The sequence below is a fragment of the Acaromyces ingoldii genome (assembly GCF_003144295.1).
Source record: "Acaromyces ingoldii strain MCA 4198 unplaced genomic scaffold FA10scaffold_3, whole genome shotgun sequence".
Classification (NCBI taxonomy): Eukaryota; Fungi; Basidiomycota; class Exobasidiomycetes; order Exobasidiales; family Cryptobasidiaceae; genus Acaromyces; species Acaromyces ingoldii.
Window position 1 is genome coordinate 491,513 of NW_020290249.1, and position 20,067 is coordinate 511,579.

At 58.0% G+C, this 20,067-nt stretch overlaps 11 protein-coding genes across 11 annotated transcripts; 6 read left to right on the top strand and 5 right to left on the bottom strand.

Annotated features, from left to right (window-relative positions):
• The first annotated feature begins 103 nt into the window (after positions 1–103).
• FA10DRAFT_266485 (Pkinase-domain-containing protein) lies at positions 104–3,034 on the top strand. The gene has a single exon (XM_025521508.1). The coding sequence runs from the start codon at positions 524–526 to the stop codon at positions 2,801–2,803; it is 2,280 nt and encodes a 759-aa protein (XP_025377153.1). The 5' UTR covers positions 104–523; the 3' UTR covers positions 2,804–3,034.
• A 403-nt stretch (positions 3,035–3,437) lies between these two features.
• FA10DRAFT_251188 (hypothetical protein) lies at positions 3,438–6,207 on the top strand. The gene is made up of 2 exons (XM_025519598.1): positions 3,438–3,875; positions 3,958–6,207. The coding sequence occupies exons 1-2, from the start codon at positions 3,563–3,565 to the stop codon at positions 6,099–6,101; spliced, it is 2,457 nt and encodes an 818-aa protein (XP_025377154.1). The 5' UTR covers positions 3,438–3,562; the 3' UTR covers positions 6,102–6,207.
• A 568-nt stretch (positions 6,208–6,775) lies between these two features.
• On the top strand, positions 6,776–7,314 carry FA10DRAFT_293609 (hypothetical protein; the record flags this gene model as incomplete). Its single annotated transcript, XM_025524428.1, has 1 exon — positions 6,776–7,314. A coding segment is annotated over exon 1 (527 nt), but the record flags the coding sequence as incomplete, so codon positions are not given.
• Positions 7,315–8,260: 946 nt separating this feature from the next.
• FA10DRAFT_285673 (peptidase S15) lies at positions 8,261–9,228 on the bottom strand (the record flags this gene model as incomplete). Its single annotated transcript, XM_025524016.1, has 2 exons — positions 8,261–8,616; positions 8,682–9,228. 2 exons carry the CDS (start codon positions 9,226–9,228, stop codon positions 8,261–8,263), a joined length of 903 nt encoding a protein of 300 aa, XP_025377156.1.
• Positions 9,229–9,427: 199 nt separating this feature from the next.
• Positions 9,428–10,665, bottom strand: FA10DRAFT_285674 (NAD(P)-binding protein; the record flags this gene model as incomplete). Its single annotated transcript, XM_025524017.1, has 4 exons — positions 9,428–9,710; positions 9,784–9,845; positions 9,912–10,490; positions 10,546–10,665. 4 exons carry the CDS (start codon positions 10,663–10,665, stop codon positions 9,428–9,430), a joined length of 1,044 nt encoding a protein of 347 aa, XP_025377157.1.
• A 173-nt stretch (positions 10,666–10,838) lies between these two features.
• Positions 10,839–12,481, top strand: FA10DRAFT_266488 (uracil-DNA glycosylase). Its single transcript, XM_025521509.1, has 5 exons — positions 10,839–10,876; positions 10,932–11,433; positions 11,512–11,566; positions 11,637–12,172; positions 12,241–12,481. The coding sequence occupies exons 2-5, from the start codon at positions 10,954–10,956 to the stop codon at positions 12,391–12,393; spliced, it is 1,224 nt and encodes a 407-aa protein (XP_025377158.1). The 5' UTR covers positions 10,839–10,876; positions 10,932–10,953; the 3' UTR covers positions 12,394–12,481.
• On the bottom strand, positions 12,435–13,916 carry FA10DRAFT_266489 (hypothetical protein). Its single transcript, XM_025521510.1, has 2 exons — positions 13,210–13,916; positions 12,435–13,148 (listed from the first exon to the last, which is right to left on the bottom strand). The coding sequence occupies exons 1-2, from the start codon at positions 13,701–13,703 to the stop codon at positions 12,653–12,655; spliced, it is 990 nt and encodes a 329-aa protein (XP_025377159.1). The 5' UTR covers positions 13,704–13,916; the 3' UTR covers positions 12,435–12,652.
• A 411-nt stretch (positions 13,917–14,327) lies between these two features.
• Positions 14,328–16,217, bottom strand: FA10DRAFT_301258 (hypothetical protein). The gene is made up of 6 exons (XM_025524957.1): positions 16,152–16,217; positions 15,976–16,091; positions 15,673–15,905; positions 15,326–15,616; positions 14,773–15,257; positions 14,328–14,715 (listed from the first exon to the last, which is right to left on the bottom strand). The coding sequence occupies exons 1-6, from the start codon at positions 16,152–16,154 to the stop codon at positions 14,401–14,403; spliced, it is 1,443 nt and encodes a 480-aa protein (XP_025377160.1). The 5' UTR covers positions 16,155–16,217; the 3' UTR covers positions 14,328–14,400.
• Positions 16,218–16,349: 132 nt separating this feature from the next.
• On the top strand, positions 16,350–18,936 carry FA10DRAFT_266491 (P-loop containing nucleoside triphosphate hydrolase protein). Its single transcript, XM_025521511.1, has 3 exons — positions 16,350–17,692; positions 17,762–18,745; positions 18,827–18,936. The coding sequence occupies exons 1-2, from the start codon at positions 16,394–16,396 to the stop codon at positions 18,743–18,745; spliced, it is 2,283 nt and encodes a 760-aa protein (XP_025377161.1). The 5' UTR covers positions 16,350–16,393; the 3' UTR covers positions 18,827–18,936.
• On the top strand, positions 18,827–19,416 carry FA10DRAFT_266492 (hypothetical protein). Its single transcript, XM_025521512.1, has one exon. The coding sequence runs from the start codon at positions 18,926–18,928 to the stop codon at positions 19,310–19,312; it is 387 nt and encodes a 128-aa protein (XP_025377162.1). The 5' UTR covers positions 18,827–18,925; the 3' UTR covers positions 19,313–19,416.
• Positions 19,417–19,471: 55 nt separating this feature from the next.
• Positions 19,472–19,947, bottom strand: FA10DRAFT_285679 (microsomal signal peptidase 12 kDa subunit; the record flags this gene model as incomplete). The annotated part of the gene is made up of 4 exons (XM_025524018.1): positions 19,472–19,564; positions 19,639–19,725; positions 19,793–19,843; positions 19,912–19,947. The coding sequence occupies 4 exons, from the start codon at positions 19,945–19,947 to the stop codon at positions 19,472–19,474; spliced, it is 267 nt and encodes an 88-aa protein (XP_025377163.1).
• Between the last annotated feature and the right edge of the window lie 120 nt (positions 19,948–20,067).

Below are 20,067 nucleotides of genomic sequence, written 5' to 3' on the forward strand. Positions count from 1 at the left end.
CGTGGTGTCTTGGCTTAAAAAACCCGCGGACCCACCCAGAGAGAGCACACGCGCGGCGTCGGCCTGTTCGGCCACTGAAATTTCGCATCCTTGCTGACTGCCACTCTTCTTCCTCGTTTCCTCCAATCTTTCTCCTCCCTCTCTCCCTCTCTCTCGATCAATTCTCAAGGCAGGGAGCGAGAGAGGCGTCACAGGCGACGATAAGGGAAACAAGAAATTGGAAGTCTGGCGCATCTGAGTGCGACCCACTTTCCGACGTCGCGCCAACCGGCAAGTCGCGCCCAAACGCCGCTTCGGCTCGTGCGCGCATACATAGCCCTGGCGTTGTTCGACTTTTTCAGGTCCGTCAAGGCCAGTCGAGCGGACGCGCAAAGTTTTCCACCCTTTGCCCTCTCGAACCCGACGACGGTTCTTGGAGGCGACATCAGGCCGCCCAGATAGGCTCTGACCAGTTGCTTGCAGGCAAGAGATATATTCGAGAGAACCTCCACCGAGAGAGGAGACACGTTCGAAACTCGCAACGATGCTCTCGTCAAGACCGATGGACCCTATCCTCGACCATTCGCACGATGGCGAGGACACGTCTGCTGTGGAGCTGTCGACAAAGGCCGGGCGGATGCGACTGCGAGAGAACCAAGAGGCACCAGGATATGAGGTGCTCACCCCGCAGCACAGCAACTCCAATGTGACGACTGCCGTCGCAGCCTCTCCTCTGACGGCCAAGGGAGCGCGCGACATCCCTGGCGGCGGCGCAGAGCTCGCCAACGCAGAGAGTCTGGGTGGTGCGAGTCATGCGGCGCATGCGGCGCGCATGACTAATGTAGGAGGAAGCGCAGGACGCGGCCTGGCGATGCCCGCTCCCTCGGAACGGCCATCTTCGAGTGGGGGACCTCCCATCAATAGCATGGGCCGCATTGGACAGGCTTACAGCTCCAATCAGGGCGTCGGTCCTGGTGCCACCGGCCTGGCAAGTGCGCGCGGTGTAGACCTGGCCAGCGACAGCGGCTCCTCAACCCCGAGCCAGTTCATCTTCCCCAAGCTCGGCGCTCGGAGGCCCAGCGAAGCGCAGATTGGCGAAGGTGCGCAGAGCCCCGCGACAGATGGTGTCAGTGTTGGTGGTGCGACGACACCCGTGGAGGAGAAGTCGGCCTCCCTACACAAACCCAAGCGCAAGGAGTCGCACAACCCCCTCGTCGACCTTCGCCGTTTCCTTCACAACCACATTGGACACCACAGCAGCGACGATTCTTCGTCACGCTCAGGTCATGCAACGCCTGGCGGCAGTACAAAGTCGCGACGGGGTCACGACTCGCCGCCGCTGGGCGAAGAGCACGCTCATCTGGCGAAAAAGTACGGAAAGTGGGGCAAGGTGCTCGGTTCGGGCGCCGGGGGCACTGTGCGACTGATCAAGCGGTCCAAGGACCACACGACATTTGCCGTAAAGGAGTTTCGACAGCGAAGAGCGGGCGAATCGGAAAAGGAGTACATCAAAAAGGTCACAGCCGAGTTTTGCATCGGCTCGACGCTCCATCACATCAACATTATCGAGACACTCGACATCATCTCGGACCACGGCCACTACTACGAGGTCATGGAGTACGCGCCCTACGATCTGTTCAGCGTCGTCATGAGCGGCAAGATGTGCCGCCAGGAAATCTACTGCGTCTTTCGGCAAATTGTCGACGGCGTCGACTACTTGCATTCGATGGGCCTGGCCCACCGAGATCTGAAGCTGGACAACTGCGTCATGAACACGGGCAACATTGTCAAGCTCATCGACTTTGGCACGGCTACCGTCTTCCACTCGCCCGGCAAGTCCAAGGTCGTCGCTACCGGCGTCGTGGGGTCGGACCCTTACCTGGCCCCCGAGGTGCTGTCCCAGCAGACGTACGACCCACGGCTGACCGATGTGTGGTCATGCGCCATCATCTTCCTCTGCATGATCCTCCGTCGCTTCCCCTGGAAGCTGCCCGACATGAAGACGGACCCTTCCTTTAGGCTCTATGTCAACTCGCACCCAGAGCTCTGCGCACCCCCGGGGCGATCCGAGACCTCTGACAGTGGCGTGGGATCCTTTTCTTCGACGAGCTCCCCACCGGGCGGCGTCATCACGCAGACGACCAGCCCCGATGACATCAACATTCCCACGGCAAAGGAGGCCGGTTATCTCACGCCTCAGCGCGGCACTCAGTCGCCCGTCGTGTCGGACCACGAAGACGACAGCGACGGGCGGAGGGATCCGTCGAGCGGGCCCCCCAGCGGAGCTCGCTCGCCCGAGAGGCAAACTTCGACACTGCTGCCGTCTGAAGAGATTCGACCCAAGCCATCTCGGAGCGACTCAATCTCCTCCCAGACGACTTTCACGTCGGGCGCGGCCGACAGCATCTTCAGGCTGCTTCCCCGCGAGACGAGATCTGCCCTGAGTCGCATGATGGCCATTGAGCCATCACTCCGGTGCACCCTGGGCGACTTGCTCCGAGGAAGACGCTTCAGCGACACAGACTCGCCGCTGACGCGCACGCCCGTTATGTCGCGCTCCAACAGTTCAGAGGCCCTCAACACGCTGCCGACGCAGTCTGCAGCCTCAGGGGGAGTCACCATGTCGCTCTCTTCGGGGGCAGACCTCAACCACCTCTCGCATGCCGAATTCGAAGACGATGACGACACAGGCGACGAGTGGCTCAAGTCGATTCAGACATGTGCCCACCTCAAAAGCGAGGGCAAGGGTGAGAAACCCGACCACCCTCATGTCAAGGTGGTGCCAGAGGAAGGGAAGAAGAAGAGTAGTCTTTTCCACCGCTGAACATGACGTCGCTCTATTGTCTCTCGCCGCTGCTTTTCTCTCTCTCTCCTTCTCCCCCCTCTCTCTCTCCCCCTTTCTCTATCTCTCTCGAACATCGTCATCGCTCGCCCTGTGTCTATCCTCCTCTACGAACTGGAATGGTGCTAGTTATTATCTGACACTTTTGACTTGACTGAATAACGGTCACAGGCCAGCCAAGACGAGCTGGACACCGTAGACGTGGCGAGCCAAGACGTCAGAGGTCTTGGCATCGACTGCTAATCGACGGCCCATTCTTGGCTCTTGGCACTGGAGATTGCCCCTCTAAATTGGCGCTGTGGAATACATACGTAAAGTGGCTTTTACAATTCCGGAGCCACGCCATGGGGCACTAAGGCAGTGTCTTGGACGACACGTGCCTCTCGCTTTTTGTCTTATAGCCGGCTTGAGACTTGTATGTGAAAAATTGTGAGACGCAATATCGTGGATGGGCAATAGTTGTAATAAAGAATAAGATCTTGTACGTGGCCTTGGCCTTCCTCTTTGCCAAGAGTCGAGGTCTTGGCGACGCATCATTCGCCGTCTGGCAAAAAGGCCCGTCGAAACGGCAATCTCTCTCGCACTTGCTCCCCCCCTTCCCTCTCTAATCGTCGTGCTCCTCTTTGGCTCATCACCATCACCACTGCCATCACGACCATCAAAGCAACCGCGAAGACGCCTGCCACTGCCACCAGCAAAACCTTACCTACTGTTCCTGGCGGCGAAGCAAGAAACCCACCAATGAAGAGCGAGACTGGCTCGCCGTCGCTGTCGTCGCAGGGCGCGTCGCCTGGAAGCTATGCGTCGCCCGCGGGGACCCACGCCACCACTGTTTCGTCCTCATCGTCGAACCACGGCGGCGAAGAGACGAAGCTGATTGCCTGTCGCTGGCAGGGCTGCGACCAGCCATTCGAAGACCCCGAGGACCTCTACCACCACCTCTGCAATGCTCACGTCGGGCGCAAGTCGACCAACAACCTCTGCCTCACCTGCAAGTGGGAGGGCTGCGATGTCTCCTGTGCCAAGCGTGACCACATCACCAGTCACTTGAGAGGTGAGTCTCGACCGACCTCTCATCGCAGTCGTGACTGCAGCTCAATTACTGTCGAGTGCTGACTTCAATTCAATTATCACAGTCCATACGCCACTGAAGCCTCATGCATGCGAGTCGTGTGGGAAGCAGTTCAAGCGGCCCCAGGATCTCAAGAAGCACGAGCGCATCCACACTGAGCAGCATCAGCAGCAGCGTCAGATGAAGTTTCAGTTGGCTGCGTCGACGCCATCGCCCTACGGCCAGGCTCCTGCTGCAGCGATCCCCGACGCCCACACCTACAACAATTACCACCTCGCCGCCGCCCAAGCCGCCAGCCCACGGTCGCAGCATGCGCAACCACCTCCTCAATTCCAGTATCCGTTCAACAGCGGTGGTGGTGCCCCCTCTCACCCCCCACCTACCCCTTCCTCACGGCTCTACCCCACGGCTTCCGGCTACCCTAACCTCACGCCGCCCTCTCGATCGAACTACCCCTCATCGCTCTATACGTCCCAGGGCTACGCTAATCCTGCCAATACTGGCTTCCGGCCTCGCGATGCCACGCCAAGCTACGTCCACGACACTTCGTCAGCACCTTCGCTCTCGCCCATGTCATCTCACCTTGGCACCCCCGCCGCCGGCAGCAGCCCGTCTGTCTACTCCAACATGCCGTCGTCGATGCAGCAGCAGCATAGCGGTGACAGGTCCAACTCGTACCTGTCGATGCAGAGCGAGCGGCCAAAGGCCCACGACGATCCAAATTCGTACGGCTACCTGGCAAATGGCTCTTCGGTTGCTGGAGCGAAGCGAGGTTACGATGCCGATGCGCAGACTGCCTTTTGGGAAGACGTCCGCCGTAAGCGAGTCGCGCCCACCTACGATCCAAACATGGCGCAGAGGCTCGAGCACACCTTTGCCAACGGCATCGATGATGCCTCGCTCCAGGCCCTCTTTTCGTCCGTTGAGTCGGCCAACAACGGCAACAGCAACAGCAGTGGTAGCAACAACATGCCAGCTCACACTGGCCCGGTAGACCAGAGGCTCTCGCTTCCCGAGGCATTCAAGCAGACAGACCTGGCCGAGCTCAATGCGTTCCTGCTCCAGGTCGGAGCAGGTGCCGCCCGGCCTGATGCTGCCCCGCAGCAGCAGGAGCACGAGTCGACGGTGCCTGCTGGCAACTTTGACTTTGCTCACCTTCTCCACCAGGCCGGCCTGAGCCAGATTGCCGGTTTCGACGAGAACCTGCTCAACTACCCTGTCGACATGAATGCGCACCCGGAGCGCCCCATTGCACAGCTGCCTCACCGTCAGCAGCCACACCACTCCTTTGACAACATTCGTCCATCGCGAGGACCTGCCATGGTGCCTCAACTGGCACCCAGGGATGTGGGCAGCAACCTTTACCGTCATGTCGAGCCTTTGACTCGGGCCGCTCCCCTGTCTACCGACCGTGCACAGCCGGTGCTGTCGTCGGCCCCGCTCAAGGACACCGAATCGGATGACGAGATGGAGGTCGAATCTTCATCCTCTTCGTCTTCTTCTTCACGAGGTCCTCTCTATCCTCGTGTCACCACCGGCAGCATCTCTAGGCGGTTGCCTGCGCTCTCTGGCATCGAGCGAGGCAATGCTTCGTCAATCAGCTCGATTCTCTCCAGCAAGCCTCTTCCACGGCGAAACGAGGGCTATGCCACTTCATATCGCCACACAAGCTCAAGCCGAAGTAGAAGCTCATCGGCCAGCCCACCACCGCCGACAAACGTCGAGAGCGAAGGACGGAGCCCCAGGCTGTATCCAACCCTTCGACAGGAGAGCACTTCGAGCATGGATGGCATCACGGAGGATGTAGCAGCCATCAAAGTCGGAAGGAGCGTCTCCTCGTCGCCGACCCCAGACGTTCCCGAGGCAGTCCGACAGAGCCACGCTCGCATCATTGTCGACCTCCTCATCGCCCTCAACTTTCCCGAGCGAAGAACAGTGCATCGCGAACACCGGCTCCCGCCCCTCCGGCTGCACCATGATGACTCGACGATGGTTGACGAGAACAGGACCCCTACACGGGCCCAGTCCGTGCGCGACGACGACGAGGAGGAGGAAGTGGACGAGATTGAGGAGGCTCCCATGGCGAGCACACCCAAGCTCGAGTCGCAGAGGATTCTGCCCAAGATTGCCGACCTCCTGAACAAGGAAGACGTTGCTCCTGGTCCAAAAGGCGCTGGCGGCCGCAAGATTATGGATGTAGATGTATAGGCCTATCGAAACTCTGTATATTTTGTGATAATTCTTCTCTCTCTTCCTAGGACAATTCTTCACCCTTTTTTTTTCTCTTTCGCAATGTCAGGCGACTTATACATCGACTCTTGAGTCTTGACTGGGCTGTGTGCTTGCGTTTTACGGCGGACTGGAGAGGCCCTTCTGTGAGATTATTGTTTCTCTCTTTCGAGCAAGAATAGGGGCTTTCCCACGGTGAGAGCGACTTTGGGGGGACAGACGAGCCCATGGACAGTAATTATTTTTGAGGACGGGGTCTGCCAGATGTCTGAGACGTTTCAAGACGGCAGTCGTGCTCTGTCGGACTCAGAGAAAGCTTAAAGGGGGATGTCATCCTAGAAAGACAACTGTGTGAATTTGTGGTGATGGGTAAAGAAATGTTATCTGATGACAGCGGTGTGTTCGTATTCTAGAAGGTGTTTGGGGAAAGTAAGGTCAAGAGGAGGCGAAACGGAGGCGAAGAGTTGCCGATCTTGCGGAGGCACGTCGTTGTGCCGTCCCTCCTTCAGATTGTCTGAAGGCGGCCCGACGCTCGCATGCACTGATTAGCACTGTGGAGTACCATGTGAGCATGTGTCCGCACATTTGTCGACGGTGCATGTGTATTGCGCGTTTCCCAGTGCCTCTTTGCAAAATGGATCAGCGCTCGCCCGTCAAAAGACACTATGGTACACGATGGCTTGGAGCAGCTTGCACTCACCGCTTGGGGTTCCGCAGCACGGGAAGATCGCATCGCCTTGGGAACAAGTCCAGGCCTGGCGCTGATTTGGTTGTATATCCTTGGGCTTGTATTCGAGCTCGCTGCAGTCTGCGTACTTCGTCATCTCTTTGTTCGAGCACATTTTCTTCTTAAGACTGCAGCCGCCGCCGCAACTGTACGAATCCAAACTTTTCTTCTTGATGTAGCCGCAGCAGCGTTCCGTCTTCGCAGGGCCGACGTAGCACTCATAGAGGCTTGCGGCCCTAAGATTGGAAGCATGCGAGGTGGCGAGCAGGACGAAGATGCCCACGAGGACAAGCAGGAGGGCTTTGGTGTTGCGGAAGAACAACGACATGGTGAGATGGATCACTGTGGGATCTGGAAGGGGGGAGCGACTACACTGTTTGACTTGGCGTGGAAAGAGGTGGGCCTTGGTGAGAGAGGGGAGTGGGAGGTGGAAGAAGGCCCCCATTATATACCTCTCAGTACCCGGCACATAATCTCCGTAGCCCTTGTCGTCGCCTTGGCACGCTTCCTCGCCCTTCTCTTCAGCTCAGTGTCTATCGACGACACGGTGAAGCTGTCACATGGGACTAAACAGCAAGTGCGAAAGCGAAGAGGAAGAGAAAGAATGGCGGCGGTGTTGCTCCGCGTCCAACTTTGAGCGGCGCTTCAAGATGACGCGGTCTCTCGATGGGCGTCGTCACGACGCTTGGCGGCTAGGGCGGATACAGCAAGCTGAAATTCCGACGGGTCCGACCTCTGGCTCACCTTTGGGTCACACGACAAAGGCCAAGGACAAGATGGGTTACGTTGGGGGCGGGGATGGGATTCCGAGGCCCTTGGCTTACGGAAGCGGCACGGAGTCGGGGCTTCTTTGTGCCTGCTTCCGCGATGAATCCAGTCTTGGCTCTAGCGTGGCGGCGTGAACAAGCCCTTGATTACCATCATGGCTGTTCCTACCAATGGGATTGCTCACAAGCGACGCTTTGTTTGCGAAAGCTAGGGAAATGACTCTGAAGACCTGGGCCCGTCGCCGTGACACATGGTCAATAAAGCGAGTGACTGGATTTTGTTGGAGACACTAGTAGTTGGCGCATTGAAACGATGTTGAGCTCCTTGAGCTCTGCTTTGCCCTCCTGCAGCTTTTCGAACAACCTCTCTAATCGCGATATAAAGGAAGCGATAGTAATTGCGACGACTGTATCTTGGCGCAGAAGGTTTGTTTCGGAGGGTCACTGTGGGTACAGAAACAACAGACGGGCGAGAATATGCACTGTCACCAATGACTTTGTTCTGGCTTTGGGCCTTCCAACAAGCAAAAAGACCGTGAAGAGCCGCACTCTATACCTGGCTATCCAGGCATCATGGTCCTTTCGCAAATAGATTATCGTCACGCATACATAGGGATAACTAAAATTGACCAACAAGCCACTTCCTACAGCTTGGCTTTGGGCACGGGCAGGTTCTCTGCGAGAAAGGCCACGTAGTCCTTTGTAGCACGATCAAAGTCCTTGCCAGTGTAGATGTCAAAGTGGCCCATATCGTCGTAGTGCTTTACCACGCCCTTCTTTGCCGACTTTGCATACGAGAGCGAGGGACCGGGTGGCGCGACCGAGTCCCTTCCGCAGATGGCAAAGAGGATCGGCGAGCTGACCGACGAGGCGTACGAGCCGGGACGGAGGAGGGGCAGCTTGAGGATGAAGCGGGCCGGGATCTCTTCGAGAAAGGTCAGGCCGGGGGGGATCAGGGCCTTGTAGCCGGGCTCGACGTCGGGCGCGTTCATGAGTGCCGCTGTGGGTGACGTAATGCCATTTCGTCAGAGTCGTTCAGGCAGAATTTGGACAATTTCGACTCACCGTCGCCAGGCTTGCCCACGAGGGGCACCCTGACGGGCGCATCGTCCGTGCCAAAGAGAGCGTCTCTCAAGCTGAGCCAGAGGAGCTTGGGCAACGGCCAGACACCCGTGGTGAAGCTGCTGGACAGGCCCGAGGTGAAGGGGCACTGGCTGATGACCGCCTTGAGCTCAGGGTGCCTTGCAGCGACCTGAATGACGTGGCCGCCGCCGAAGCTGGTGCCAAAGATGGCCAGCTTGGTCGGGTCGATGACGTCCGCCATCGAGGGCGACTTGACATGGTCCAGCACCGCGTCCCAGTCCTCTTGCTGGCGTGCAAAGTCGACGAGGCCGCGTGGCTTTCCAGACGAGGAGCCGCTGCATCGGTAGTCAAAGACGAGGCAGGTGTAGCCCTCCTGCTGGAAGCGCTCGGCGAACGCATCGAGGCGCATCTCGCGCACGGCGCCCAAACCGTGCGCCAGGATGATGCAAGGTCCCGGCTTGGTAGACCCAGGATAGACCCACGCTGCCAGGGTCTCGCCATGCGAGGGAATCGTGATATCGTACCGCATCTCTTCTGCTATGATGTGGTGTGATCCAGAGTGAGGAGGGCGCGAAGCAACGCTAGGGTGCAACAAGGTCCGAACAAGGACCAGAGCGGGGACCTGACACGGGCGTCCTCCACTTTCACGAGCGAAGAAGTAACAGGAATAAACGTTTTCACAACCGTGCACGACCACTTGCAATGGCACGCGCTTGTTCACATTGAAATTAGACGAAACCCTTGGAGTGGTCCTCGAGCCATTCATAGAGATTATCCTGGGCTCCTTCGTCGTGGGCTTTGAAGGCCGGCCTGGACAACTTGGCCCAGGGACCAAAGTAGGCTCCGCCCAGGTTTGCGTTCTCCGGCGCTGTGGTGGCGTAGAGCTGGTTGATGCAGCCCTTTTGGATGGGGTATAATATGGGCTGAATGCTGAGGAAGAGGGCCGTCATGCCAAGGCCATGCATGTGCCGTTGCAGGCCTGTTTTCATGTTGCCTGGATTGACTGACGTGCTTTGATTTTGTGCGAGCCCCGTCTTTTTGAGCCAGAGAAGAGAGACAAATGAGGAGACAAGACCGGACTTACAAGACGATTCCGTCGTTGCCAAATTCTCGGTCGTACTTTTTTGACTGGAGAATGTTGCAGAACTGGACAAAGAGGTTCAACAGAGGTTGAGGGTAAGGACAAGGCTTCAGTAGTGTTCTCATACTCACCTTGCTGTGGCCGTAGCGAAAGATTTGGTGATATTGTTCGGGAAGGCGAATGCCAATGACACCTAGAGGCTTGGCCCACTCTGGGTCGTGCTTGTCGAAGCCCTTGCGCTGGTGCATGTTGTGACCCGCACTGCTTGTCAGGCACACTCGTATCGCGCCCTTCGGCTGTCCTGGAATGGCAGCCGTCTTGCGAAGAACGGGAAGCAGATTCCGGATCAGGACGTGGTGGCCAAGGACATGAGTGCCAAACTGCATTTCGTAGCCTTGCGCCGTCTTCTGGTCATAAGGTGGGAACATGATACCGGCATTGGCAAAGACGAGATGCAGCTGGGATTCTTGCTGCGTGAACTCGTCGACAGCGCTTCGGACGCTCTCCAGATCGGAGAGATCGCACCTCAGCAGCTTGACCTCGCCCTTGAGTAGATTTCCGTCGTCGTCTTTCACATCGCGAAGCTGGGCAATGGCCTTGGCAGCCCGCTCGGGGTCTCTGCTAGCCATGTACACGCGAGCGCCCTTTCGCATTAGCTCAAGCGTCGTGTAGTAGCCCACGCCTGAGTTACCCCCTGTCACGATGGCGACCTACAGCCGTCTTCGTCAGACAAAGCCTTATCTTCTCTTGACGGGTAGGACTCACTCGGCCTGTCTGATCAGGCATGTCTCGCTTGGGCTCCCACGGCGTCGTCATGGGAAGATTCTCCCACAGGAGTGTATGTAGCGGCTGCATAGACGGCATTCCTTGGAACAAGGCGGCCATCTTTCGTCAGGTGCGCGGTGAGATGAGGGCGGCGACAAGCGGGGGAGCAAGAAGAAGGTGTGGAAGTGGAGGTGTTGGCTAAAGAGGAAAAACAGTAACGAGGCGCGCGACGCGAAGGAAATGAAAGCTCAGCTCACCGCGCAAGTGAGCTCCAACCAGCAACCTCCCCCCTGCTCCGTCTTTGCATGCTCCCTCGTCTCATCGGACGGAGGTCAGTTTCCTTTGGCGTGCTGTCACACAGAGAGTGTCTAACACAGCCACAGCAGACTTCCACAGATTGCACTCAGGATGGCGTCGACGTCCGCGCCCAAGAGGCCCCTCTCGCCCAGTGTCAGCCAAGCCTCCTCTGCTCCATCGCCGAGTGCCAAGAGGATTCGCGAAGCGTCCGTGACTGGCCCTGACGACATAGATGGCGTCCTCGACGGCGTCGATGGATTCGACGATGAGGCCCTGATCGAGGCTGCCTCTGAGATCGAGGAAGCCGCCAGCTCTTCACCTGCCAATTCTCAGTCGCAGCAGTCGCAACCACGAAGTAAAGCGACTTCCACGGCAGGGACACTGGCGCGGGCCCCGACAAAGACATCGTCGGCCTCTTCGTTTGGCACTCAGATCAACGGCGACGCGCTCCTCGAGGCTGCGTCCGAAGTGGAGGAGGAGGCCTCCAGGTCCCCGCTGAGCCACGGAGACGAGGCGGTCGAGCGGCAGACGATGGACAAGGAGTGGTTCGATCGCATGGAAGGCGAGACGAAGAAGCCGTACTTCAAGCAGGTCAGTAGTCATACTCGTCGTCTCTGCAACCCTGACGCTTCCTTCTTTCCCTTCTGGCTGACTAGCCTAGCATCACAGCTCAAGACCTTTCTGGCCGGCGAACGAGCGTCTGGCAAGACCATCTACCCACCTGGTGAGCGCTCATGCCGGCATGGAGAATCACTTGAACGCCAGACTGACGAGCGCCATCGGCCGATGCAAAGCGCACCTGATCCATAGCTGGTCTCGGCTGACACCCCTGCACACTGTCAAGGTCGTCGTCGTGGGGCAGGACCCATACCACGGCCCCAAGCAAGCCTGCGGGCACAGCTTCAGTGTGCAAAAGGGTGTCGCAGTTCCCGCAAGTCTCAAGAACATCTACAAGGAGCTCAGCACGGAGTACGGCGACCAGTTTCAGCAGCCCAAGCACGGCTGCCTGGACGGCTGGGCCAAGCAGGGCGTGCTCCTGCTCAACGCCTGCCTCACCGTCCAGGCCGGTCAGGCTGCCTCGCACCACGGAAAGGGCTGGGAGCCATTTACGAAGGCGGTGCTCAAGATCATTGCAGACGAGGCGTCCAAGGGCGCCACGGCCAAGAATAGCAAATTGGCGAGCATGTTCAGCAAGCAGCAGCAGCAGCAGCAGTCGCCGCCGCAAAAAGACAAGAAGGCAAGCGACGAGCAGGGCGGGACAAAGGGCGTCGTCTTCTTGGCTTGGGGTCTTCCGGCGGCAAAGAGCCTGGCCGAGGCAGGCATCACAGATGTGAGTGCAGGGCACCTTGTCGGTGTCTGTTCCTTTGTCTTGCGGCAGCTCATGGCTGGTCACAACAGAAAACGCCAAACGTCCTCATCCTTCGCTCAGCCCACCCCTCCCCGCTGTCGGCTCACCGTGGATTCCTGGGAAACGGCCACTTCAAAAAGGCCAACGACTGGCTCCAGGAACGGTATGGCCCCGGCGGCGGCATCGACTGGGGAAAGCTTTGAGCAGAACACCGCATGCTCCTTCCCTCCTCGACACCCAGATGTTCTTGTACACTTTCTTTCAATTATCAAAAAGATGTCACGAAAAGAGAAAAGACCAAAGAGGGAAAGAAGGAGAGGGGCCCATTGCGCGCAAGGAGTAAATGCGGAGCCGTAAACAGATACAAAAGCAGAGAGAGAAAAAAAGAGAGACGACCTCGCAGAGGCTGGCGAGAAAAGAGAGGGGTGCGGGTGCTGGTGACGTGTCCTGGTTGCCATCGAATTAGACGAGCAGTGCTCCGGCAGCCACCATGAATGCAGCCATGGCCGACCACGCCTCGACACCAAAGGCTTGTCGCGCGCCACCGACGGCGGCAAAGGCAGTTGTGCCGGCAACCTGGTTAATCTGGGTAGTGAAGCTGTCGCCGCATGTGGTCTTCATGCTCTTGTACAAGTCGCTCTGGCCCTTGAGAATGTCGGAATTTGTCAGGCCAATGGCGTAGGGGACCGAAGTCTCAAACTTGATGTACGACGCCAAGATGTTCTTGCTGCAGGATGTGCACAGCACGTCCTTGCCAGCATCTGGCTGGAGGAAGAGGAAGGCAATGTTTGAGGAAGACAGGCTGTCCGTGTCGATGCTGGTCGCCGTGTCGGATGCATCGTCGCCCGTCGTGTTGGCTGTAGTGGTCTGGCGACGGTCAAGTTGCTGTGGTTGAGGAGCGCTGCTGTGCTCGCTCACGGACCGCTTCCTCGACTTGGCAGCATCCGAAGCAATGTTGCTGCAGCGTCACAGTCAGCTCCATCCTCGTCACACTCGCCAACCGATGGGTCATCACTCACAGCACGCAAAAGTTGTTGTTGTCGTCCTTGGTGCAGACTGCATCGTGGAAAGGGTTGATGAGATAGAGGACGTCGTAGACATCCTGAACGCCCTTGTTCTGTGCCTTGATCTCTGGGCTGCACTTGACCCAGAATTCGGCCAGGTACTTGCGAATCAGGTCCGCCTGGCAGCCCGCTGTTGGGCTGCAAAGCTGGTCGAGCGACTGCGTCAATGCATCCTTTGAGTCCTGGTTCGATGTAGAGTTCTTGGCACTAGCTTTTGCGTCTGCGTAGAACGACGTGGCCTGGAGCAGCGGCGAGGTGCATGCTTGGATGCCCGTATCGGCGTTGAGGGTTGTCATGAATTGTGTGCACATTGCAGAAATGCCAGTTGGGATCAATGATGTCGACGTGCTTGTTGACGCGGCCGCCGAGGCGGTAGTGGAGGTTGTCTGCGCCAGCGCAGAGGTAGCGGAAAGGGTAAGAAGCCCTGCAATGGTTGCTGTGAGCCTCATGGTGGTGATGGCTGGTGGTGGTTGTGATGGTGATGCAATGTTATCGCGGCTGGGTTTCGATTGATAGGGCTGTGTACGCGCAGGCGCGGGGGGGGGGCGCTTCTTGTTAAGGAACGGGGTTCGGAAGTGGAAAAAGGAGCGTCCGATGCTGGAGAGGAGAAAAAGAGCGAAAATGCTGCGACGGAGCGGCGGAATGGCAAGGGGACCAGTAGGTATCGAGGGCGGCGATGGTGACTGAGAGAGGGGTTGTGAGACGGCGCGAGGCGGGGGTCGTTCGAGGGGGCACCAGACCAGAGCCTTCTTGGCGCCCAAAAAGAATTTTCCATTCTTGTAAACGTATTCCCTATTCTCGAATCTCGATCTGACCAATACAAAGTAGCGAAATGCAGTTCCCCTCTACATTCTTTTAGGCTCAACACGTGTCGGAAATTGAACTAGACGTTTGGCGCGTTCCATGGTGAATACTACTGTCGTATCCCAGCTGACTAGTTCTGTCTAATCTTGCAAGAGGATCGTCATGGCAGAGCGCTCAGTCCAGAGGATCAACAAAGCGGGGCGATCAATCCATCGAGCTTCACACCGTTGGGAAACCCGGAGCGCTTGAAGATGCCGAGTCTCCTCACTCGAAGATTGCCAGAAGAAGATCACATCATCACTGAAAGACACCAGGAATGTAAGGGTACAAGATATCCGCACTCTATTCTGCCGCCTTTGCCTTTTTTGAGCCTGCATCTTGCTCCTCTGTTTCGGCTTTCCTCTTCTCGGTCGATGGTGCGCCTGCTACGCTCTCGTCGGCGGGCTTCTTCTTCTTCTTCACCATGCCACTCAAGTCGTTGACAGGACCGGTGTGCGCAGCAGTCGATCCACCGGAAATGGGGTTGGCATTCGTGCTTGCGCCCAAGAGAGCCTCATTGATGGCCTCTTGAAGCGCGGCCTTGTCTCCTGCTCCGGGGCCAGCGGCGCCCGAATCGAGAGAGGAGGAGCCAGGCGGTGCCGCTTTGTACTCCTCGAGCTGTTGGGGTGCGATGTTTAGTTGGCGATCCCCTCCTGAACTTCGCAATACACTCACCTTGAGGTCCAGCTCGTTCATCATTTCCTTCACGTCCTTGAGCTCCTTGTTGACGAGATCCTCGTCCATGCGCAACACATCGTCCTTCTCGACGCGTTGGGCTTCGTCGTCAAGCCTAGCCTTGCCCTTACCGTTTGTTCTCACCACGCCCTCTTCCCGAAGCCTCTCTTCAGACTCCGCGACTGCCTTTTCCGTCCTCAGCTCGGCGGCTGCCTCTTGAGCCTTTGCCAGTTCTTCGTCACCCTGCTTTCCACGCTGCAAGAGGCCGAGACGAGCCTCAAGTGCTTCGACTCGCTTGACAAGGGTGTTTTTGGCGCCTTGGACATACTTTTCTGCCTCGCTTCGGCGGCTGGCTTCCGGATGAAATTCGAGGGCAAGACCGAGGCGGAGGTAGGCGTCAGCAAGCCTACGAGAGTGTGGTTGAAGGAGGGGTCCGAGCAAGCCTAGCGAGGTCTCGTAGTCTGACGAGGCTTGCTGGAAGTTCTCTGCACGAGGGGTAAGGGATGAGCAAGCTGCTATATGCCATTCGACGAGTCGAATCCGGGTTGCTCACCTGACTCGAGACCTACGTCTGCCAAGTCGTTCAAGACCTCAGCCAGCTGGGCCTTGATGTCAGTCTCATGCCATGTTTCGCCTTCGACGGTAGCGATCGAGGCCGTCTCGCCGGCGGCAAGAACCTTTTCATAGGTTACGCGAGCCAGCTCCAGGACGCTGAAGGCCGTGCCCAGGTCATCTTCCTCTTCCTCTTCCTCTTGGCCCTCGCCCTGCTCTTCTTCGTCTTCTTCGTCCTCTGCATCCCCGCCGAATGTGAACCGCGGGTCTGCTGTCTCCTTTGACCCCGATGCTGCTGAGCCATCGTTTTAGCAGGGGCAAGCCAGAGCGTGAGATTCCCTTATTCACCTTCAGCGATGGCCTTTTCGCCTTCTTTTTCGCTAGAGGCATTGTCTGCGCGTGCCGAAGCTACCGTCTTGCTTGGTCCGTTTTGTCGTGTCGGCATTGGCGCGTCTTTGCCTCCCCCACCACCACCACCACCCAATGCGCCCGAGGTGGCGATGGCGTGCTCCAGAAGCGCATGACCGTACTTGTGGAAGACGGGGGCCAGGATGGGTGCATCTTCCTCGTGCTCTTCACGACTGTATCGTGTCATCAGCTTCCATTGAACTCAAGAATAAGGTCCTATGATCATCGCGAAAGAGCACTCACAGCTGCTCGAGGACCTCGCCAAACTTATCGGCTGCAGTGGCCCAACGCTTGAACGCAAGATCGCGCTTGGCCTCGTCGAGCAGTTCTCGCACCGGTCGTGCTTGTGCTTCTTGCTCCTGCTCCGAGACATCATCAGCAAACTTTGTGTTGAGGCAAGAGTTGAAGTCTTGACTCACCATAGTCGCTTGCTAGCCGAGCGCTGCCGATTGTAGCTGCTGGTGTTGGTTGGTTGCCTCGATAGAGTGGCACGCTTTCCAAAATTCAAAAAGTCGCGTTGCACATTTGGAGTCAAAATTGGCGCAACGCGTTCGTCGGCCGAGATTCGTGCTCGGTCTGACCAATGCTTTCCGCCCGCCTGCACCGAAACCTTCGCTGCCCGTCACCGAAGCAGGACCATAGATCCGGAACAGGCTTGGGGATGCTCGTCGGTGTCTTTGCAGGTCGCACCGCTTCGGTGCGTGCCGCGACGGGGCTGTCGTCATCACTAGCAGCTCGAGGAAGCCAGTGTCAGGGACTGTCCTCTTTCCTCCGGCCCTTTTCCTCCTCGTCCATTCTTCTCGAGGAGCCGCGAAAAGTGCGAGGGTCACCGACAAATCAGCACTTCTTCTCGCCTTCCTTGTCGAGACCTTTGCTCTTCTTCGAGTCGACACGCCCCTCTCACATCCTCCAAATCGTCCGCGCGCAGTCGACAGATGCAAAGGCGGCGGCAGGCGTCAAGGAGGAGCCAAGCAAAGGCGTTTCAGGGCTTCTTGTGAGGCTGCGCGACCAGCTCCTCGCACAGGCATCGAAATCGGCGTCAAAGGGGGCGGCAGAGGGTGCCACGCCACCACCGACATTCCCGGATGTGCGAAGACTCATCGAGCTGGCCTCAACGCAGCGGCGGACGATCCTCCTCGCCTTGGTGTTCCTCGTCATTAGCGCCAGCATTGCCTTGACGGTGCCACTAGCTATTGGCAAGGTCATTGATTTCTTCACCCAGGCTTTTGAGGCGAAGAAAGAAGGCAGCGACAGCGGTCCGAAGCTCTACGGTCTCAGCCTCGGTACGGTGGCCATCCTGCTCGTCGCCATCTTTGCAACGGGAGCGTTCTGCAAGGCGGGAAGCAACATCATGCTGGAATTGGCCGGCGTGCGTGTGATTCAGCGGATGCGGGAGGCAAGCTACAGTAGTGCGCTGAGGCAAGAGGTGGAGTGGGCCGACAGGGGAGCGGGCGATGTCGTGAGCAGGCTCAGTGTCGATACAAACATCGTCGGCGAGGCAATCACCTCGGACATTGGCGATGGTCTTCGCGCAGGCGTCACGGTTCTCTTTGCTGGCTCGGCCATGTTCTACATCTCTTCGCAGCTCACGCTCCTCATGATGGCCGTCGTGCCACCGGCTGCCATTGGTGCTGTCTTCTACGGACGCTACCTCCGAGACCTCACCCATCGGACGCAGGACGCCGTCGGTGCCATGACAAAGACGGCCGAAGAGCGCCTCAGCCCACCGGCCTTTCGTACTATTGCGGCACACAACACGCAAAAGGAAGAGAGCGAACGCTTCAAGGGAAAAGTGCAGTCAATTGTCGACCTACAGACGAAGGAAGCCTACGCCACCGGCTTCTTCTATGCAGGCACTGGTTTCGTGGGCAACTGTGCCATCCTCACCCTCCTCACCTACGGTGGCTCTCTCGTTGCCAAGGGTACCATTACTGTCGGTGACCTGACCTCGCTTCTCATGGTGAGCACGCTCCCACCCCTCTCCTTTTCCCAAAATCTGCACGTGAACTGACACAATGGCTCTTCTTAGTACACGGCCTATCTGGGAGGTGGTCTTGCGAACCTGACGTCGTTCTTTGCATCGATCATGCGGGGCATCGGTGCGGGCGCACGTGTCTTCCAGCTCATGGACCGTGAGCCAGAGGCCATCCGACTGGGTCACGGCATTGCTCCTCCCTCTTCCCAAGGCAACATCGACTTCACCAGTGTCAAATTTGCCTACCCCTCTCGCCCCTCCCAGCGAATCCTTGACGGTGTCGACATCCACCTCAAGCCCGGCGAGAGCGTGGCCCTGGTGGGAGGAAGTGGTGTGGGCAAGTCGAGCGTGCATGCCCTCATGCTGCGCTTCTACGATCCAGACGCCGGCAGCGTGACGCTCGGTGGCCATGACATTCGCGAATTCAAGCCCGAGGCGCTTCGATCGATGATCGGCGTCGTCACGCAGGACCCGACCCTGTTCGACGGCACCATTGCCGAGAATATCGCCTATGGCTACCCGCAGGCGACTCGGGAGGAGATCGAGGAGGCGGCCCGCCAGGCCAATTGCCTCGACTTTGTCAGACAGCTGCCAAACGGACTCGATACCAACATTGGTGCGAGGCAACTCAGTGGTGGTCAGCGACAGCGTGTGGCCATTGCTCGTGCACTTGTGAGGAAGCCGAGCCTGCTGCTGCTCGACGAGGCGACGAGCGCACTTGACAGCGCTTCGGAGTTCCTCGTCAACCAGGCCATCGAGCGCATCATCCAGGAGGGCAAGATTACCGTCTGGATCGTCGCCCATCGGTTGAGCACGATCAAGTCTGCCGGCAAGATTCTTGTTCTGGACAAGGGCCGCATCGTCGAATCGGGTCCGTTTGACGAACTCGATAGGCCGGGAAGCCGGTTCAGGACGCTAATGGCTGCTCAGCTCGAGGCAAGTGCGCCGATGGCCGTCGAGACCGAGCAACCGGCAGAGGTCGAACCTGACGTTGAAGTGGTGAGGAACGACCGCAACGAGAGCTCGGTGCGTCAATGAGTGAGCTGGCAAAAGAAGATGGTGGCCTGCAGATCAAGCTTTGCTTACCTGGGGCGATCCCTTTTCATTTTCTTGCACCAGTTTTCGAGGCCTGGGACTCGCAGCTTCAGCACGTCTGCTACGAGAAGAGGCCGGGAGGAGAGAGAGGGCGCACTGTCGGTCGAGGACACGGAGCTGGGAATGCCCAAAGAGGCCACCTGGTCCGTTGTTGAGCTCTTGGATCAGGTCAAAGAGGGTCGAGAGATCGGAAAGGAGGAGCTTGCGAAGCTTCACAGACTTGCTGCGTTGGAGATGCCCTCGGACGAGGAGGGGCTGCAACGAACAAAGAGGGACCTTGAAGCCATGATTGGACTCGTCGATGCCGTCCGGTCCATCGAGGTGGAGAAGGGCAACGATGTGGGCGTGGGGAGAATATGGCCCGAGGGGCGCTTCCAGAGGCTGTCTGAAGGACAGCCGGCGGAGGGTTCGAAGGAGACGCTGGACCGGGACAGGCTGCTTGGGCTGGCAAAGAGGACAGAGAGGGGCTTCTATGTCGTGGACCGTCCCAAGGGGGAGCCGAGCGAATAAATTACTACCTATAGACTTTTAGTTCTGGACACAAATCACTGCTTTTGACACAATCACTACTCTCTCTGCAGTCTAATGACACCATTCCACAACTCGTATGAACCTGTGATTGATGACTGATATATAGATACGATTACATGGCAAATGGCTTTCGTGGTATCACTGAGACTTTGCCGCCTTCTCGTTGGATGGACGGTTCGGCAGCCAGACAACGGGATATTTCCTGTACATGGGCCACGGCGGGACGCAGGCCTAGGGGAGCGGTGTCCACTGTCAGCACGCTCAATGATGCGATTGGGGTGTGGGGGGGGGGCCACACTACTCACAACGAGCGCAGCGACAACCGAAGCGCCAAAGATGAGCATGGTGATGTAAAGACTGTCAACAAAGTAGCCAACAAGCCAGGCGACGATCTGCGTTGGGCATTGACTCAGCGACGTGGTGAGGCAAGGAGGGGGGGGGGGGAGTGAGAAAGCTTACCGCGCCCATGACGACAGTCTCTTGGTTGATGCGGTCCGCCAAGCGCTGTCCCTGGAAAGGCTGTGTACAGTGTGAGTATCCTCCTGCATAGATAAGGCAGATGACAAAGAGAAGCTCACGATCTTCCCCTCCAGCGCCTTCTTGATCTGGTCCATCAGCGGTTGTTGGTTGGTCAAGTCAAGGGCGACGAAAATAAGCTCGGTCGCAAGTCACAGTCCTGCCCTTGGCTTGCACTTTGCCACGTGCAATTATTATTCTTGTGGCGAGGGCGCGCG

Coding starts and splice junctions, on each gene's coding strand:
- FA10DRAFT_266491 (XM_025521511.1), top strand. CDS start 16,394: ATGCTCGTCGGTGTCTTTGCAGGTCGCACCGCTTCGGTGCGTGCCGCG. Junction 17,693..17,761: donor ACCTGACCTCGCTTCTCATG/GTGAGCACGCTC, acceptor GGCTCTTCTTAG/TACACGGCCTATCTGGGAGG.
- FA10DRAFT_266485 (XM_025521508.1), top strand. CDS start 524: ATGCTCTCGTCAAGACCGATGGACCCTATCCTCGACCATTCGCACGAT.
- FA10DRAFT_251188 (XM_025519598.1), top strand. CDS start 3,563: ATGAAGAGCGAGACTGGCTCGCCGTCGCTGTCGTCGCAGGGCGCGTCG. Junction 3,876..3,957: donor CATCACCAGTCACTTGAGAG/GTGAGTCTCGAC, acceptor CAATTATCACAG/TCCATACGCCACTGAAGCCT.
- FA10DRAFT_301258 (XM_025524957.1), bottom strand. Junction 15,617..15,672: donor CGAAAAGGCCATCGCTGAAG/GTGAATAAGGGA, acceptor ATGGCTCAGCAG/CATCGGGGTCAAAGGAGACA. Junction 15,258..15,325: donor AGACGTAGGTCTCGAGTCAG/GTGAGCAACCCG, acceptor CCCCTCGTGCAG/AGAACTTCCAGCAAGCCTCG.
- FA10DRAFT_266492 (XM_025521512.1), top strand. CDS start 18,926: ATGCCCAAAGAGGCCACCTGGTCCGTTGTTGAGCTCTTGGATCAGGTC.
- FA10DRAFT_266488 (XM_025521509.1), top strand. CDS start 10,954: ATGGCGTCGACGTCCGCGCCCAAGAGGCCCCTCTCGCCCAGTGTCAGC. Junction 11,567..11,636: donor CAAGACCATCTACCCACCTG/GTGAGCGCTCAT, acceptor GCCGATGCAAAG/CGCACCTGATCCATAGCTGG. Junction 12,173..12,240: donor CCGAGGCAGGCATCACAGAT/GTGAGTGCAGGG, acceptor TGGTCACAACAG/AAAACGCCAAACGTCCTCAT.
- FA10DRAFT_266489 (XM_025521510.1), bottom strand. CDS start 13,703: ATGAGGCTCACAGCAACCATTGCAGGGCTTCTTACCCTTTCCGCTACC. Junction 13,149..13,209: donor AACAACAACTTTTGCGTGCT/GTGAGTGATGAC, acceptor GTGACGCTGCAG/CAACATTGCTTCGGATGCTG.